General features: G+C 45.5%; 1 protein-coding gene across 4 annotated transcripts in view; it reads right to left on the reverse strand.

Moving 5' to 3' along the window:
- The window catches only part of LIMK1 (LIM domain kinase 1), a 340,745-nt gene that overhangs the window by 103,635 nt on the left and 217,942 nt on the right, over window positions 1-19,168 (reverse strand). Inside the window, exon 1 of one of the 4 annotated variants that reach the window (XM_069614805.1) lies at window positions 6,862-6,983. The exons of the other annotated variants lie outside the window; for them this stretch is intronic. Coding sequence (XP_069470906.1) covers window positions 6,862-6,921 — 60 coding nt within the window. The 5' untranslated portion in view covers window positions 6,922-6,983. Of the gene's footprint in view, window positions 1-6,861; window positions 6,984-19,168 lie in introns of those variants that run through there. 4 annotated transcript variants of the gene reach the window in all.

A 19,168-nucleotide genomic window follows, 5' to 3' on the forward strand; every position in this document is an offset into this window, starting at 1 on the left:
CGATATCGTCGAAGCTAAAATGCAGAGAATTTGTTCTGTATTTACACATACATGCAGTCAGTGGGCCTCATTACGACCCAGGCGGTAACCAAGGCGCTAGTAGCGCCATGGTTGCCGCCGGTATTTTACCGATTGCGCCATGGTGAATGGCGGAATTAGCGCCCCATTCCAAGGTTGGCGGGGCGGTAATTCCCCATTCACCATTGGCCCTTCCCCATTCCCATTTTTGCCCACATAGGGATCAATGGAAATGGGGAAGGCGGTAGTTACAGTACCGCAAATTGCGGTACCGTAATTACCTCCAAGGTCCCTTTACGGGTCCAATCCTTAACGGCTGGTAAAACCAGCCGTTAAGGTGGGAACCTGCAAAGGGACCTCGTAATTAGGTGGTAAGGGGTTAACGGCGCCGCCACTTTTTACGGCGCCATTAACCCCTTACCGCCTGGGTCGTAATGAGGCCCAGTGTGTCTTACATTTACACACACTGAAAGTGCTCTTTATTTTAGTACTTTTACAAGACGTTGGCAAACCTATCCCCGGGCCTGTCAAAGTAAACAACTTTAGTGAGTGTGCCTTAGCTGTCTTTTGTAATCAATATTTTGGTGCATTATTCATTTCACTATTTTCCAGGACTCTAATCTTGAGCCTTTTCTTTTCTTTTTTCGTTTTGCGTTTGACCTACTATTGAGGTTGTATATGAGCCCTATGATGTTGTCCACAGAAATCACTTATCATATCCATTAACTGTTGATATGCATCTCTCACTCTGAGAGATCGGTCAGCTATCATTGTGTGGTGCCTTCCTGGTATCTCAAACTAGATAATGCATTGATTGTTGGTCCTAAACTAATTATGCGCCTCTGAGATCTTTTTCAGATGCTACACACCACACCAATCATGTCGCCCCTGAGGAAGGCCATTATCGAAAACGATGGTCCGGTCCATAACCATGAGGTAAATTGGGGTCCTGTAGCCTTGGACATATTTATCAAAAATCAATATAGGATTAAAAATGTGTCCGGTGGTGACCATGACCTACTCAAAACCATACCGGATGGATATCTGAAAGGCTGCCAGGGGACTCATTCCACTCCATGATGCTACGATAAATTACTCTCCCAAACCACTTGGTCGAAGCACCATTGGTCTATAACATTTTGGGCTGTGTCGGTCTCCTTTCTAAAATATGGGCGACAGTGTTGCTTGGATCCAACTGAGCGAAAACAAACTTAATGATATCATAGCATTTAAGGCCCTAGTGATTGATGGCTCAGACCCATATTTCTACCTCAATTCTGCAGAAGTCAGCAGGAACTTGAGCCCTAGGAAAAACAAAATCTTTGATCACCTCACAAGTGAGGACAAGATGGACCCTCAAATTGGAACTTCTCCCAGATATGCCTGTTGATCGTAGCTCGCAGCAGTAATGGTTTGGGGCCCTAGAGGTCACCCATAGGTTCGAGCTAGCTGTTTGGGGATTCGGCTTCAGATAGAAAAGGGGGCAAAGACTTAATCAACAGCCTTCCAGGATTTCCTACAGTCAGTACCAAAAGCCACCCCTTTGAGTGTGACGAATCAACTTCCGGGGCACCAGTAGTCCAGGGATGAATATCGGTTTCTAAACCATCAATCAACCCCACACCTCTAGTACACCAGTACGGATCTGAACAGATTGGAATAGAACTAAATTATAAGACCTCGTAGTCCAATTTTGGTAACATGGACGGAACAGCAGGTTTATTTCTGCAAGGTCGTGGATCGTTGGTTAGTTGCAACCAGAGCAAAAATACAATTATTACCCAATGATAAAAGGGACTGTCCAGTCAAGGTTGTATAAACATATCCACTTTATTATTACTACAACAGACAGTTCTAGCACACTACAATTACAACCCACACTGTAAAGGAAAACAGAGAACAGACTCTCAAAGTAAAGAGAAGCACTCTGACAGGAGGGTAGTTGGTAAAGGAATATGTCTTATAGTTCAAGGTTATTTAGTTTCAACACCAAAGGGGCAAAGGGTTGTAACTGTCTCTAGGGGCCTTCAGAGAAACACAATGTACTTGGTGCTAAAGAAGTTCTTGGTGCTCAACAGCGTCGAGGCGGTTCCAGGGTGCTTTGCAGCCAGTGAGACAGAGTTAGTGGTGGTTGACAGCTGTGGGTACAAACAGTGAGGCAGTTCGGCAAGCAAGGCTGGACGGACATCTGCAGGCTGTCTGGCGCGGCGGCTTGGGGCCAAGAATCGTCGTCTCTGTGCTGGTTGGCGGATCTGGAATGCTGGTCGAGGCATCTCGGACGGCTCTGGTGACTGCGGCGTGACAATAGTCAGCGGTGCAGCTGGACACCGTTCGAGGACTCGACTGTTCCGAAATTTTCCGGATGCTGGATGATGCTTCTGTGGCACTCCTTGCTTCTTTGCAGGGCTCATGTCCTTTCTGGAAGGATGGCCCAAAGCTCAGGAGGGTGTTAGCAGGCAACAGCCTTGTCCTTTGTATAGAGACTGTAGGAAGCTTGCTGTCAGAACCTAGAAGGGCACACTGTGTGCTGGCTGGGTACCGGTTCTGGAGCTGCTGGACGGATCGGTCTCTCCCTCTGTTCCATGGGAGATGTTTAGGGGAGGGATCTTGTTTTCCTCTTAGAACTCCTAATCTTCCTTCACTGGCGGAAGATGTAAGGTAGTCTGTACCATCAGCTCGGGTCCAAATGAGTCCTTACTCCTTGCAAAGTCGTCAGATGATCTGATCAGTGAGGGGCTCAGTACTCTTTTAAAGCCAAACGGGCCCCAGTGATTGGTGCAGGCTAAGCCCACCTTAATGAACCAATCCTGGATTCCAACCAACAATCTTCAGTGATGCTTCAGGTCAGAATCAGAGCGCTTGGCAACAGACAGGGGAAGGATGACAACATATACTTCCAAGTCCCACCCATCTTCCTGTCTGTACATAAAAGTGTCTCCCTAATTAACTGAGCCCTATGCAGTGCTTGGAAGTAGGGGGTTGCAGGCAGACTTTCGTCTCCTACAATTCATACTTCCCTGCTCTGAAAAGAGTGGTTCCAGACAGGACATTCACTGCCATTTCATACTAAGGAGGGGAATTAGCACCAAATTGACACAATGCATTACAAATGGGTGTTGGTCCATGGTCTCCATTGTCACTTCCTACATTCTGCAGTATCCGCCACCACCAGCAAGGTGTAACAATGGAGATGCAAATCAATGGGGCCTTGAAATGCTAATCAGGTTGCCCATGGCCAGAGGCTTTTGATGTACCCACAGCTGTCAGGTGTCAGCTACACATGACAGGGGAGGGTGGCGCTGGTAAACTGTGTCCTCCCAGAGTACATGACTATTTTTTTGCTGTGCGGTTTGCATGGGAAATATATGCGGGAATGGCCCCACATATTTTCCGGAGGTTGATCTCCCATCATTCATTCTTTCAAATAAACAAAAAGCCAAGGCGAGCGCACTCTCCCTGAGTGGATGTTCGAATTCCTCACATCGAGCACGCCAAGCCTCAGTTTTAAGTGTCTCCTTCCGCTCATTTACTGCATTGCTTTGATTTATTCTGCCATCTGGAACTGTTGCAGAATCAGAGGAAGATCTTTGAAGGACCTTATGAAGGCCCAAATGGCCTCTTTGCATTCTTTACGAAAACCCCAAAAATGAGAGCACGTTAACACGTAACACCATGACACAACATTCATGAAAGAAATGCTGTACTTCCAATCATTAATATTCCACACACTGAAAACACTGTAGGGAGTTCCTCTTCTTTGCCCTATAATGAAATCATTTAAGATCTCCGACAAATCATTGAACACATGCGTGTCAAAGATCCACTTTTGTGGCAGCACGCCTATTGGACCCTTTCTCTCTAACCTATTGCTGAAAACAGACATGGTCCAACCCAAGCTTCCATTAACCTACTACTGCTGTAAAGTGGCCATTCTTATGGCATCAAAGCGATGTGCGCGTGTGCATTGCCACGCCACACAGCTCTAGGTTCCACGCGGATTGGAGACCAAAACTGCATTGTCAGTTTATTTATGTATTTGATTGTTGTATAATGCTAGACATGCCACAGAGGTAACTTCCGGTTGATCGGCAAGAAGGCGCGAAAAAGGGCACATAGTAAAAACAGGGCAGTAGCAACTGGAGAATTGACGAGTTTTTAGGAGTTTACTGAATGCATTGTGATTGGGGGTTGAGCTTAGGTTGGCCGTCAGTGGGTGCAAGAGGGTGAATCAAAGCTCAGAGGGGGGCGGGTTCACCTCAAAGAGAGGACCCTAAGGCCTAACTGGCTGTGTGAAGACTTATCGGACGATACCAAGAGGGAAGTAGAGGGGCCATTTGTTTTTGAGATAATCCAGGCTCATGCCATGGAAAGCTTTGTGGACTTGGCATGGCATAGGAGTTTCAATTGCCAACATTCTCTTATGGGCATGCAAAGAAGGGACTTGAGACCGGGTGTAATCTGCTGCTGTTTCCACAGTTAAATTAACAATCATTTTCTAAAAAGAAAACTACAGCTGTTTTGTCAGGAGTCAAAATCATGAGTGCTGCCTTCAAGCCACTTGGTAAACCTAGAGCCTAGGTCTGCAACCTGCTTCTGTGGTCTGCCACCTGGGGTCGCCAGGTATATTCAACTACTGACTTCCATGATCCATCTTCATTGCCTTGTACCATTATAATGCAAGGGTGGAAAAGGTATTTCAATCAACATGCAACATAGATCACAGCGCCACCTAGCAGCCATCCCTGGAGGCTCATCTCCAATTCAGAAACAGAGATCAAAACACTAAGTGTTTGAGAGTAATACATACATTACTTACCAAGTAATGGCAAAATGACAACAAATTAGCAATTAAAAAAAAAAGGTTAAGTCAGACACAATGTAGTGACCCAGCCAGACTTTTGCAACCAGTGTGGAAGCAAATAGGAGCAAAAAGGCATGCTCCCCAGTATCAAAAGCGACATGTAATATGTACCAGTCCCGCTGTGTTGTCAGTAGGCTACATGTCATGTATGAACTTTGGCCACACTCGTATATCCTGGCATGACAAAGTTTATTTGAATTAAGAGCAAGACAGAGAAGCAGAAAGAGGAGAGTGGTATGGGTAAGGGGGGAGGGACATGAGACACCGCTAAGAAGAGATCACATGATGGAGATAACTGCACTTGAAAGAGAAGAGGCAGTAGAAAATAAGGAGGCCTGTATGCAGTGCAGGGGAGCCACAACATCATGGGGGAGAGACCACTGCATGCCACAAAAGAGTGCCATTAAAAAATAGCGAGAGACATCTGCATGGGACATCCGAGAAATAGGGCAGAGGCGATCCCAAGGGTGCCACTAGGGGGTGCTGGAAGGTTATAGCCCCGGATAGAAGCTTAGAGGCTACTGCTGGAGGGCTATAGCCCCGGGCCTTTTGGATGTAGCCCCGGATAGAAGCTTAGAGGCTACTGCTGGAGGGCTATAGCCCCGGGTCTTTTGGATGTAGCCCCGGATAGAAGCTTAGAGGCTACAACCAAAAGTCTGGCCGCGAATGGAGATCAGGTAAAAAGCTGCCTTAGAAGAATCAGGCGCGAATGCAGCCTCGAGGACACGATCAACAGGAGCCTCAGCTCCAAAGAGGCAAAACAACGTCTTCAGAGCCGCTTTTTAGAGTTGCTCGTGGTAGGTTTTAAAAGTGCAAGCAGCAAGCCACTCTCGAGGAAAGCATAGCATTCATAAACTCCAACACTCAAAGGACATTTCAATCTACAAAATGACTCCTTTAAGGTTGCCGGTTGGCATTTTTAAAAGGCATCTCAAAGTGTCAGTTACATTTTGGTGGATAAATCATTAGTATTTGTTTTGGGATTTTTTGAACAGATTGATGGTGGGAGAGCTGTTTGCCAGACAGAACATATCCGACACGGGCGCTGAAAACCTTTAAACACCCTGAACGAACAAAGTGTCAGTTTCACCCATGTCACAAGCAAAGGACGTCACGCCCTAAAAAGTAAACCTTGACAAAGCCCATGGGCCTGGAGACAAAACAGAATAAAAGAGAATGTAACAAACAAATGTAGGGGACTTAGGAGAGACCTCTGCTTGTGACAATGCAACCCCTTCCAAATGTGTATTGGGGGGCTGGGAAGTAAGTAGACATGTTATGCCGTCTGTGTTTTCTTAGGCATGGCTTCCACATGTGATGACATGCCCCCTGGCACGGCAAACACCTCTCCCCAGCTTTTTATCCTTTCGGCGCTGCACCCCATAGAATACAGTTGAGTCCCACGATCAAGTCGGTTCAATTGTACACATAGCTCCTCCACCTTTTCCTTCTCAGGCCTTCCTGAGCCAGTCATCTCTCTTCCACCTTCCTCCCAACTATCTGTCTGACTTTGCTCCTCCCTACCACTACTGAATGTTCCATCATACTCCTCCTTTGACTCTCCGACAGGCACGGCGCGTCGACGTCATAATCCATGGCAGGATGAGCTATTTGAATGCAAGATAACATAACAAGGGAGACACAAACTACAGAGAGGGACAGCAGCATCATACAGCCACGCATCATGGCAAACAAGAACGACACAAGCTGGACGAGATACAGCAGCATGTTTTAAAAAAGACAGCCAAGGTCTGTGGGCGACAGCACAGGATGAGGGAGATTGAGGCTAACAACGTAGAACAAGTAGGGAAAGATAATGGGTGACAAGGCACACACAATTGGACAGGATGTGTTGGAAGACAGGGCAGAGGCAAGAAAGGCAAAGAGCGAGAGAGAGAGGAGGCAGAAGAAAAACAGTTTTTGGGACATGAGAAGGGAAGCCCTAAAGAACATGGCCATAGTGTAAGAGACCCATTACATACCTGCCGCCTGACCAGTTGCATCTGCAACCCATGATGCCCACCCGGGACCTCTCCAACCATGGTGCCAGACCTTGCCCACGGAGAGACCGTTCTGTAAACCCTGCTTCCTGCTCACACAGACACTGCAAATGTGAGCCAAGCTTCTAGTTAGCCTGCGAAAGACTGTTTCCATGTCTGGAAATTACCACTTCTTCTTCTGCCGCATGACATCAGCACAGCATCTCCCACACTCTGGTTGCCCTCTTCAACTATCGCTGCTCGGACTTTCCCTCTCGCCTACTCCATCACCACACCAGGAAGAGAAACAGTTCACATGAGCCCACCCTCGCTTCCTTCCCCACAGCGCTAAAACTAACTTCTAAGTCCCATTTCTAGGTCCTCTTTGCCCACTAATATTTCTTCATGGGTTCTACCCGGCCGAGCAGTGGATTATAGTGGCCTCTCGCTCAAACCTTGGAAAGTTTGTGAACCTTTTGGTCCCTGCCAGAAAAAGCGGAGTAAAATGCTACATGCCTTTAATCCACTTCAACGAGACGCCCAATTCAACAGTGCCAATGGGCGAGGCATGCACTTTAGCAATTGTTCGCCAGAGTCCTTCACAAACACCCGTCCACAGCAGGAAGCCACAGCACACCAACCTTAATGAAGAAACGCAGGGTTTGAAATTACTGGGATGTTTAGCTCCTGCTTCTAGCCTTGGAGAGCCTGGTTTGCTTGAAATCAACAGCTACCCGGGGCTCCTTTTTGCTCATCGAACCAACTGCTGGCTTACAGACATGTATAAGTGATATTAACTTTGATTATTTGAGAATGTTAATAAAGAAGAATTAGAACACATCTAATAGATATTTAAACACAATGGATCATACATAATGAGCACAATGTCAAAGTGGTATCTCCTGGTAGCTCCTGGTTCCCCTGCAGTAGCTCCTACCTACAGGGAGATGCCGGACAACCAGGAGCGGGTTTTAGCTCCTGCTCATCGGATCTTAATTTTGATCCGTGAAACACCATGGATTCCGGTGTCACCGCATGGGCACAGCATTATGGTAAAATGTGCAAAAACAGTGAAAGCAGCCAAGGCACTGCACGTCGCCCTTTTCCATCGGCTCTAACTCTCATTAACACATTGATATGATATATGTTATTTATATCGCGCCTATACACAAGTGTTTCAAAGCGCGACATTGCAGCCCTTATCATGCCTGGAGACCCTGGAGCATTCACAAATGATCTTGTTTGAACATATGCAGCACGTCCTTCTCGCACACGTGCTGCAGGGTTGATTGCTATATAGCTCATGCTTACCACCTATAAGAGACTGGTTAGTGGCACATCAACATCACCAGGAGCTATGTTTAACACCCCGGGCCAGCTGGTGCGATACACACCTACCTCCCTGACATTAATGGCGTGTGGGAAATATGTATACAAGCGAATTAGGAGACAGGCAGAAGACATTTAAAGCCTAATAGGTCATGAATGGCGGACAAAAGGTTGTAGAGAGCATCTCATGCAGTAGGTAGATTTGTGACTCACTAGGAACTAGCTCCTTGGTCCCCAATGGTAGATCGCGCTTAATGGTAATGCACAACAGGGATCCAAATTGAGATTTGATGAGCAGGAAATAAAGGCAGCTCCCGGTTAATGGGCATCACCCGGTAGGCAGGTGCTACCTCTGTAGAGCCAGGAGTTAGTACACAGTGCGCCACTAATCTAACTTGCACGTGATGTAAATCCTGAATCATTGTCCATGATTTTTGTTGCGCTCTGCTTTAAATGTCCCTCAGATGTGTCCTTTTTTCATATTATCAAACATACAGACTTGATATCACATATGCATGTTTGTATGGCACCAGTTTGACGGGGAGCCAAACGTAGCTCTTGGTAACTTAGTCTGAAGCTAACTAGGTTCTTCTTAGCGAGAAGCACAAGCTAAAAAGCTCCCAGCAACTTCGAACCCTGCATGATACCCAGTAGCAACTTTTAGCAGCTGCTTATCAATTCCTTATTTCCAGCCGTGCTCTATGAAGAAGACAGGGCTTCAAACCCTCCACACACACTTTCTGGGGCAAGACAAATACAAATCTCCAAACTCTACCATGGTTACTCATTATGTGGCCGTCAACATGTGTTGGACTTCAACTCCCATGATTCCCAACCAGCATAGTCAGTGGTGAAAGATCACGGGAGATGCAGTCAAAAACATCTGAAGGGGAAGCTAATGAGTAACTATGCTGGCCTAATTTCTCTTGCATGGCCTCTGGGTAGAGAACACAGGAATACAGTGTCCCACAGAGACACTGTCATTTATACTTTCTTCCTCTTCCTGGCAGGAAAATTAGAGAACCTTAACAAAAACTGTTCTCTAACCAGACCCACCTACACTCTGGGATTAGCAGGAAGTATCAGGGTTGTCATGCTCTACTTCAGGTCACTGGGTGAAAAGCTGGGGCCTGCAACCTTAACATTTTGCATAAGAAAACCCAAATAATGCTGAGATAGAAATCCAAATCGGTGCCTTATTTCACTACACAAACTGCGTCACACACAAAAATGTATTTAAATGGTCTCTCAATTTCACAATATGTTATTTGACACCCACGAACAATGGTTTGCACTTATTAAAATTTTCTTTCAAATATATATAAATAGCAAGCAGGGTGACTGTTAACTAAAAAGCAAGCAATCTTATTATAGTATACACTAAAAAGCAAGCAATCTTATTATAGTATATTCTGTGGTGTGTGTACATTTTAGAAGCACATTTGCAAAATCTACAGAACATTTTTTTAGGTTTGCAATATTTTCCCTTCTGAAACTGGTTTTCTTCATTCAGTATGGTGAGGGACGTATACAACTACAATTATACTCTTTTTGCTTAACACAGGTCTTTACAAATGTATGCATGTCCAGCTTTCATTATAATTTGTGTTCTGTTCAAGTCATTTTTATAAAACAGGGTATTCTTGAAAGCCAAACATTAACACGCATTCCAACCAATGCAACCTGAGAGGATATGTGGTCAAGTGCTTAAGTTGCAGACTGCTCTCAAGTCTCACTTTACTACTTAACTAAAGTGTGTGATCCTGGCCAAATTATGTTATCTCACTGTGCCACATTTGTGGGAGTTTTAAAGAAAACTACATAAAAACCTGTTTTTGCACTGAAAAGATGACCTATTAATTAAAAATAGCAAATGTTTACCCAGATGTCTATACATTAAAGATGCTGATACAATTGCTGCATTGATTTATTTGCAGATCACTTTATACTTAGAAAGGCGATGTTCATTTGGCATAAGTGTATGTATGCTGTGATGAATCGGAGAGGATTCCTCCCAGAAAACGGATCTGGGACCCTCCTCATATGGCCAGGGAAAGGCAGCCACTTCCTGATCCCGAACCTGGGGCCGGTGTACTGCGGGAGGATCACATGGGGATGGGGGGGAACAGACCACAAAGACTGGAAAGCCCTCTGTTTAACTTTCCCTGTAATCCCACCCCTTTGACTGGAGAAGTTGAAAGAACTAACTTTACTAAAGGCGACTACAAGTCCCAGAATCCCAGAAGTACTGGGACAAGGAAGAGGGCTAAAGAGGCATGATGTAACAGTAGTCAGGCAATTAAGTCTAACAGCCCACAAGGAACCTAGGAGGCATAAAAGGCCCCCTCAGATGCAGGCACTTAGAAGGAGTGGAAGGAGCTGGAACTGTCAATGGGATGCGAGCTGTGGCAGTAGTAGCAGAAGGAAGAAGGCATGAGGCTGACAAACTAAGCAGAAGTGGGAGAACAAGAGGGATGCTGGAACGTGGAGACAGCAGATTTAACCTGCATGTTCCGAGAGGGTCCTGTTCCCCCAAACTCTGAAGTGTAGAGGCTGCGCAGCGAAAGACGTGCAGGAGAGCTGTCTTTCTCCATGTGAGCCCGATTACCATGGTTGCCGAGCTGCGGACTTGCAGGAGACCGAGGCAAGAAGTCATTATCCAGCCGTGGGTCTCTGGAGCAAGAGGAATTCCCAAAACGTGTGGCCGGGCCAGAGACACCTTTACTGGAGAAGGGTGTGGGGCCCCAGCAATCCAGAAGCAGTAGAAGTTGTGGTAGAAGTCGGGAAAGCAGTGTAACCTACAGTACAAGTATATAAGAAGCCAGTGGGTGAAGCACATCGTTCCAATACAGTGCGTGAACATTGCCGGTAACACTATCCAGCTCCCTGTTAACTCGCAAAAGACTTTACAATTTGCAATTGTTTATTTATAACATGGTGAGGTTTCTAAGTGCATACCTGGGGATCGAACCTGCGTTGCTAGGGTCGTCTTGCTTCCAAGACGAGCATGTTGCCCCCTGAACTATCCTCTTGAGACTTTAAGCAAGTAGAATTTGTTCATTGCAGTTAGAACTCCCCTAACAATGGAAATGTAGCACTCATGTAAGACTTGAAAAGCATTTTACTCACGTGTGCAAAACAAACATGGACTCAACCCATTGTTCCATTATTAAAAGACTGTTTTCTGCTTGAAGGAGTGCTCACGTGTCCCTAATTAAAGAGAGGGAACGCTGCTTAGACCATTACCAAATACCTAACCTTGACAATTCAAGAATTACAAACTTTACCTTGTGAATACTACATCAAAGAATGGTTGCGTGTGCCTAACTGATTCCCAAAGAAGGCGCCTGAACTCTATCTTGTACTTTCACAGGTCAATACAATTATATATCGATCTTTAAACCTTGAAATCTATATCAAGAAGTGGTCATGTGTGCCATATTTTGATTTCCAAAGAAAGACTGAATCCTATTCTTTATCCAAACATGGCATACTTTTCATTGGCAGAAGTTGAATTATATAACACTTGAAGGGAACAAGCATTGCCCAAGCTAAGGGTCTCCCCATATTCACATTGAAACCAACCTTTCCCAGAGTTAAGAAGCAATCTAACTTTATTGTGAAGTTGATTACTGTTTATTGGCCTAAGATACAAGTGTGCAAGTATTACCTGAAGCTAAGAGAGGGGCGCCAAGGATTCTGGGTAATTGATTGGGTGGATAACTGGCAGAAAGGTGCAGGTAGAAGTGGGGAAGGGAAACTTGCTGCTTGTAAAGATTATTTTGAAGTTGACACAACCTGTAGTACCAGAGACTGTGGAAGCCGTGAGAAGGAAGTCTCAATGGCAAACTCAGGTTGTTGTTGTGGCAGCCAGACAAAGAGGCAAAGAGGCTGCCCCTGTTTAAGAGAGCTATTCAGGAGGAAGAGTGCCTTGCCTACTTTAAGTTGTTGAAGTACTTTGAAGGATTTCTTGTTAAAGCCTGTCTACAAGTACAAATCACTGACACTGTGGTGCTAGTCCGAAGTACTGTAGTTGTGGTGGTATATCTGGTTCTCAGTGGATGCAATATTGTAGTAGTTCAAACAAAGAGGAGCACTGCAAGACAAAGGTGACTTCTGATGGTGAATAAAGTAGAAGCGAAGTTGTTAAAGTTGAAGCAGCAGCACTAAGAAGTTGTCCTGACAAATATACCATTGTGAAGCCCAAAACTGTAACCAAGAGAACACTAACTGTTAACCAAGAACTGTGTATCACTACTAGTTGTGGATATTGCATTTCTTTTGAACTGTGGCAAGTCTTCCCGAGAAAAGTGACAAAGCATTGTGGCTGGGATTACCTTTGGTGCTATTTGGAGAAAGTGGAAAGTGCATATTTTACCAAGAAGAAGAGATTTCCTAGTGGAACTTTGGTTAACAAACATTTGCATTGACTTGGACATATCAAGAACTTATTTGAAACATTCCTTTCTTTGGATGAACACCAGCAGATCTGAATTTGAATCCTGGGGAAGGGAAATCACTGAGGACATTAGAAGGTTATTCAGAGACTGTGAATGTTTTTCATGTGTTGTTACATTGCCATATGTTTTCTTTGTGTATTTTTTGCTTAGTGTGAGGGCCAGTTATCCTGTGTTAGAGTGTATTCCTTTATCCTTGGTTAGGCATGGAAATCCTCAGCAGAGTAGGGATAGTGAGACATTTCTTAACATATTTGAAATCATCAGGCAGTTGTCCGCCTCGCATTCCTGACCCATCACAATGCATATAACCTGCATTTGGCCATGGGCAGAGTACTTATGGGCTAGTGAGTGATGAATGCACCAGAGCCACCAGAAATCTCATGGTTTTTTATTTTCACAAGTAAGCAGGCCTGACTGCAACCTTCCCTGAACCTTGGTGGTGGACGACACACAGTTCAACCCAGGCTCTAGTGTGGGACTCCACCAGTTCACGGTCCACCACCTCTACTGTCACATGCTATGCAGTCATGTAAGACAGTGTTTGCAGATCTTACCTTGCCCCACACATAATATAACAGGTCTATGTGTAGAGTGCACGTACGCCCCCATAAGAGCATATTGTCGCTACTGACAGATATTTATTATTACCCAACTTAATGGTTCTCATTTGATTGATGACGGGCTGAGTGGACCTGCCGTGAATCCAACCCATGATCAAGTGGTCAAACACAGGCCCCTGTAGTGGATTCATTAGTCCACTGAGCCACAGACCCAGCTCACCACACAGGGTGGCGGGTCAACACTCAACTATTTCACTCAACCCCAGCTTCCCATAACAATCTTTGCAGCGAGGCAAGTAGGTTTAACACCAACCCCCACCCCGCCCACAAGACAGGGTTTGTTATTGGAGGGTATATAAAGGGCTTCTTGATATGATATGGTATTTATAACGCGCCTGTACACAAGTGTTTCTTAGGGGGCACTAGGCACTAGTCCATAGCATTTCCTTACTTTGCAGGAGGTGGGCTAATCTGGTTCGAAAAACAGCACTGGTGCAGGAGGCAGCACATTTCTCCTGAACACATTCCCTGGCGTGGTGTAACAGTCCTTAGTCGAAGAGACCTGCCTACAGACACAGTATGCTATCTAGAGCAGACTATCCACATGTAAACTGTAAAAGGCTCAACTTCTGGGGAAACCTAAGTGCACCCAATAGACAGTAATTGTGATTTTGTAATTGGTTATTTATAACTTGCTTATTACCCAAAGGTTTCTAAGCGCGGACCCGGGGAATCGAACCTGCATTGTTCTGTGTCGTCTTGCTTCCAAGGTGAGTGCATTGCCCCAGAGCTATCCTCCCGAATCAAATGTGGTCGAAGCGGGAGGGTGCGGTTGCGATCGGTGCACCTCTACTTTTTAAAATTAAGTTGTACTGTGCTTAAACTTTTATTTTAAACAGAAACCGTTCTGGAATGGTTTCGTTGTACAATAAAAGTGTAGGAAGCAGTTGAAACTTGCACTTCAGTGCACTGCAGTGAACGTTCCCGTAAACAGCAGCAGGCACATTTGTTTGGGGGTTTGTACTGTGCGTGGGAGTGGGTGTGGCAATGGGGTTTGTGAGGGGTGTGGGTGGGTCTGCAGGGAACATAGTTCCATTACTTCTTTTTATACACTTCGACCACTGTTAGTAGCACTCTGACCCTCACGCCAGGGGTGTGCTCTGGAGAGTGGGGTTGCATGTTCCCCCCTATCATCTCTGAGAAATTCGAGGCAAATGGTTCCACGGTTGTAGGTGAAAGATTCGACTGCAATTGATTCGAATGCAATAGTTTAGTGTCAAAAGGACAGAAAAAAAGGTTGGGTGTAAAAAACACTTTTTCCTATACGGAAGCCAAAAAATAAAAATATATTTAAAAAAAAAGCATTCAACCTTTTTTTTGGTCCTTTTGTTTCAATACTTTTGTCATTCGAAACAATGTATTCGACCCTTTCACTGGACACTGGTTCCACTGAGTCATCTCTGAAGGTGGAGATCTCCCCATCACTGAAGCAACACCTCACAGGCCTTTTGAAAATGAGGGCGGTGTCACTCTTGAAATGGCCACACTCGGGCTGGTATACAGGGACAATGTGGGTCACTTTATGACTTAGTGCACTGGACAGCTGGCCCAATGTCGTTTAAAATGCACCATTTGCTATTCACCCCAAAATGCCACAAGTACTATTAAAACAGTAGGTCTTTGTAAATTCACAAATGTTAATGTTTTTTCCCCCTTTAGTGCCAGGGCCTACTGTTAGTCCTACTCCGACCGTGTCCCTGGCTTTTAGGAAAGCTGGTCTTCCCTGAGGAATTGCTCTTGGAGAAAGCCTCTCAGGGGTCTGCTATGTCCCCCTGCTCCCTCATCCCAGAGGAACATCAATCTGACAGGCTCACTGCCTAGCTTCCAGTACTCTCCTCTGAATCTGCCCCAGCCTCGTCCACATTCCACCTTGCAAAAGCACCAACAGTACAGTGGATCGCCTTACCAACCAGGAGAGTCTGTGCATGCAAATGATACCGCAGACCAGTGCAGTTTCTAGCCAACTTGGTGCCCAGGGCGAAACACCAGAATGCGCCCCCCCCCCCGCCAACCCCACCCACCCCTGACTGGCACACGTCACTCACAAACTACACCTCTGTGTCGTGCGAAAAAACTCCTCCTCAATATGAATAAATAATTGCTATATGAATGAAGCTGGTTTCATTACATTGTAATTCAAGTACTTTACTGAAAAATTCTAATGTGAACACACAGCTGTTGCTGTCCAAGTAAATGGTTTTTCTGTCACCTGCTCTTAGCGAAGGCCTTGCCTGAATGCAGTTTCAAACTGTCCATACTGACACACTGTGGTGTGACCAGCCTACCAGGGTCTGAGGGCCCACTGACCACTGGCCCTGTGTTGCAGGTGTTCTGTTCGTACCACCTCACTTGCCTTATGCAACGGCCAATACTAGACTAACCATATGAATTGTTTTCTGAAGGAAGGTTATCATTCCAAGAGACAGTCTGGTACACTCCTTTTGTACTCTTTCAAAAAAACCTCCACGAGAGTGGGAAAGGGGACAAATATTACCAGTGAGGGTTCCTGTATGCTTTGCATTAAATCACAGACATTTCAGGACTATAACAGTGATCAGAGATCTCTATATTGGATAAACAAGTCTCATAAAAGGATTGTATGTTTGAATCTCTAAATTCATAACAGATGCATGGCTTGGTGCTCACATCACTGTTCACAACACTCACCCTAACATTAAAATGTTAGGAACCATGAGCCATGCATGCTCATTTGGACAGCTTATGTTTTTGGATGCAAGTATAAAATGGCTGCAACATCAGCCACGCAAATGGGGAACAAGGGCTCTTTTGCTTCTTGTTTCTGAAGAATTTTAGATGAGGAAGGGCTGGGTCTCAGTGTGAGCATTCCCTAACTCCCAATACAGAAAACATTTTTGGGAATTATATCTTTAGACATGACAGGATACCGTAGAAGAGAGACCCAATAAACAGCACAGAAAGGCTACTCAGAAAGGCTTGTACCTCTTACAAACTTTGACCTGACCAGTAATAAGCTAATGAAGCGATTTAAACAAAACCGGCTTCTAATACATGGCAATGGGTCCACAGTGCCTCAGCCACTACCTCCTCACAATTACGCAGGCCTCAGGGGTTATTTCTGCAAAACCTAGCAGGCCCATGCTTTATCTAAGAGAGCTGGCATTAGCATCTCTTATTAGTGTTGGACTGCAGCTAGTGAAAATCATGGTGTGGCAGTATAGAAAGGGTGTTTGGCTTAGTGCAAATACAGTTTGAGGCAACTTCTTTGATTTCTTTATGTGTTTAATTGTGGGCACGGTACGGCATGCTTGTCAGAGCCACATACACAAAAGGTTCCAGTATGCTATTCTATGGACATTGGAAACGTCAGACAAAAACAGGGATATGTGCTGTTACATAAAGGAGCACCACAGAGACGCCATTAACCAACGGGGTGGTAGCTTGTGCAGCGCACAAAACATTGCTGCACACATCACTGCATTGATTTTCCATGGACTATTGTCTGCATTTTGACACAAAATGAACGCCACTTTTGCTAATCAAGGTGCCCATTGACATTCGGTTGCCATTGGTGTGCGCGCTTGGCAGTGGCTGGCTTGTTTAGAAAATTAAAAGAAATTTGATGCTCCAAAGCAGCCACTAGAATAGTTAAGCAAGAAAATGACACTTAACCTTCCCAGGCATGCACCATATGTGACTAAAAAGTAATATACAAAAAACAAAAAAATTGTGTGTCAAATAAAGAGACATGAAAATAAACAAAATAGTTTAAAACTTTGAAGAAAGCATAGGTTTGCTCAGTCAACTGATACTTGTGCTGGCCTGGTGAATACACAGGCCCAGGTTCAGTTCTTAACACTGAAATGTTAAGTACATACTGTATAAAAACAATGGCTTGTTAAATGAGCCATCATTTATAAATTGCCCCACATGAAAGGCTGTTAACACAAAGAACAAGGGGCATAGGCTGTGTCACTCAAGAGCATCTCACATGCTGTGTTTGGAATATGCATTCCTTTGTTTGCATATACCAAACGCATGCAGTCGTCCACAAGGCGGCAGAGAGCAGCCAGCCAGACATCTCAGGAGCACCCACCGGCACAGCAGGCTGCTTATTCTTTTGTCCAGCAAGATCAGCTTCAGCTTTCTGGGTGGGTCCCTTACTGCGCTCACCTCCTGAGCTTTTTAGCTCTGCACCCCGGGCCGTCGCCCGCTCCGCCCAAGAAACAGGGCTGCCACAGACCAACAATAGAACATACTCGTGCACATGTAAGGCACATGGAATGCCCCTTCTGGTAAGTTCCACATGCCGCTCTGCTGATAGCAATGCCTTGAGCCAATTCTTTCAGCATCACTTGCACACAGAGCACTATGCCCTTCAGGTGGCGCACAAGTACTCGCCAAAACCAAAGCAACACTGGTGAGTGATGGCTGCAAGGTTTTGAATGATTCAAATGCCATTGGCATTGCTCTGGGCAACCCTCCGGACCATCGCTCTTCAGCATGTCATGCCATTCCACAAGCAGAAAGACCAGATGGAAATAAGGCTTGCACCCACCACAAAAGGGGAAAGCCAAGCTGCTAGGCCACAGCCCTTCTGTAAGCGACCACAAACAGCCCAGACATGTTTCAGCCTCATTGTGCATCATCAGTGATGTATGCCTGGGGTGTCTAGGCACAGCAGGCTCGGGACCTACGTCTGGGCACACACATCCTGCTATACCCGAAGCACTTCACAAAATTCCTTATGAACAGACTTACCTCTACTCTGGACACCAAAGACCTCCTCATTCCACCTGCATTAAAATAGGAGGCTTCTGATCCGGCCCACCAAGGGGTAGTTTAGTTGTAACACAGATGTACATGCGCCACCTTGTTGTTTAATGCTTACATTAGCCATCTAGTGTCCACCATGGATCAGTTCTCTCCTAGTTTTCAGCTGATGACACACACAAAAGCATTTAATCAAATCAGAAATTCCACCCACCCTGACAACATCCCAAACTGCCTCTCGCCTATCCAGCAGGGGCTCTGCCTTAAATCTCAATTCCTCGAAGACTGAGATCCTCTTGTTTGGCTTCCAGACCCCCAACACTTTCCCCTGCAGATGGTCAGGATTCGCTTGTTTCGCTTTTGCCGCCCAATTCTATCAAAAGCCTAGGCTTCGCCCATGACACTTCGATGTCTAGCAACCAGCAAATTGAGGAAGTTTCTCATGGACCACATGTCAAACATCACATCCCTGCGGGAAATTAACCTTTACTTACACGTGACACAGGCGGGGCACCAGCCATGTCCAGCAACCCTTGACAACTGTAACTCCAGGCACACCAGCCTCACTGAAAAACTCACACACACAAACTCAGACCCTCTGAGATCTTGGCCATTCAAGAGCGGCCCATTACGCCAGCACTCCAAGCTCTAAAATGGCTCCCACACTGAGCCCACATCTGCGTGTAGGTTCTGTACCGGAGACACAGATGCCTAGCAAACAACGTCCCCAATTACCCTACAGCCTAACGGACCACCGAGGTCCCAGCAAGGAACCACTAGTCATTGAGACAGTTTCTACTGCTGGCCCCCAAAGACATGGGGGGGAAAACCTTTGCTGTTAAGAGCACAAAAATGTGGCACAACCTACCCACCTACATGAGCATCGAACCACACTACAACCGAATTAGATGAACAAAAACATCTGATCTACAGAAGTCAGCAATCAATCTACAGTGGGCGGGATTCCACTCTATACCCTACTCATCTCCTACTCTCCCCCTTCTATTCACCGATTGTTGCATTCAACTTGTTTTAATTTTTAGGATCCGATGTTAAATCGGAAAGCACTCTATTCTGTAGTGTTATTTTATGATATGGGTGCACTTCTCCCTCCCCATCCCTCACCCCTAGGCATTCCGAAACAACATT

This window comes from Ambystoma mexicanum, chromosome 9 (genome assembly GCF_040938575.1).
Source record: "Ambystoma mexicanum isolate Mex_15411 chromosome 9, UKY_AmexF1_1, whole genome shotgun sequence".
Lineage (NCBI taxonomy): Eukaryota > Metazoa > Chordata > Amphibia > Caudata > Ambystomatidae > Ambystoma > Ambystoma mexicanum.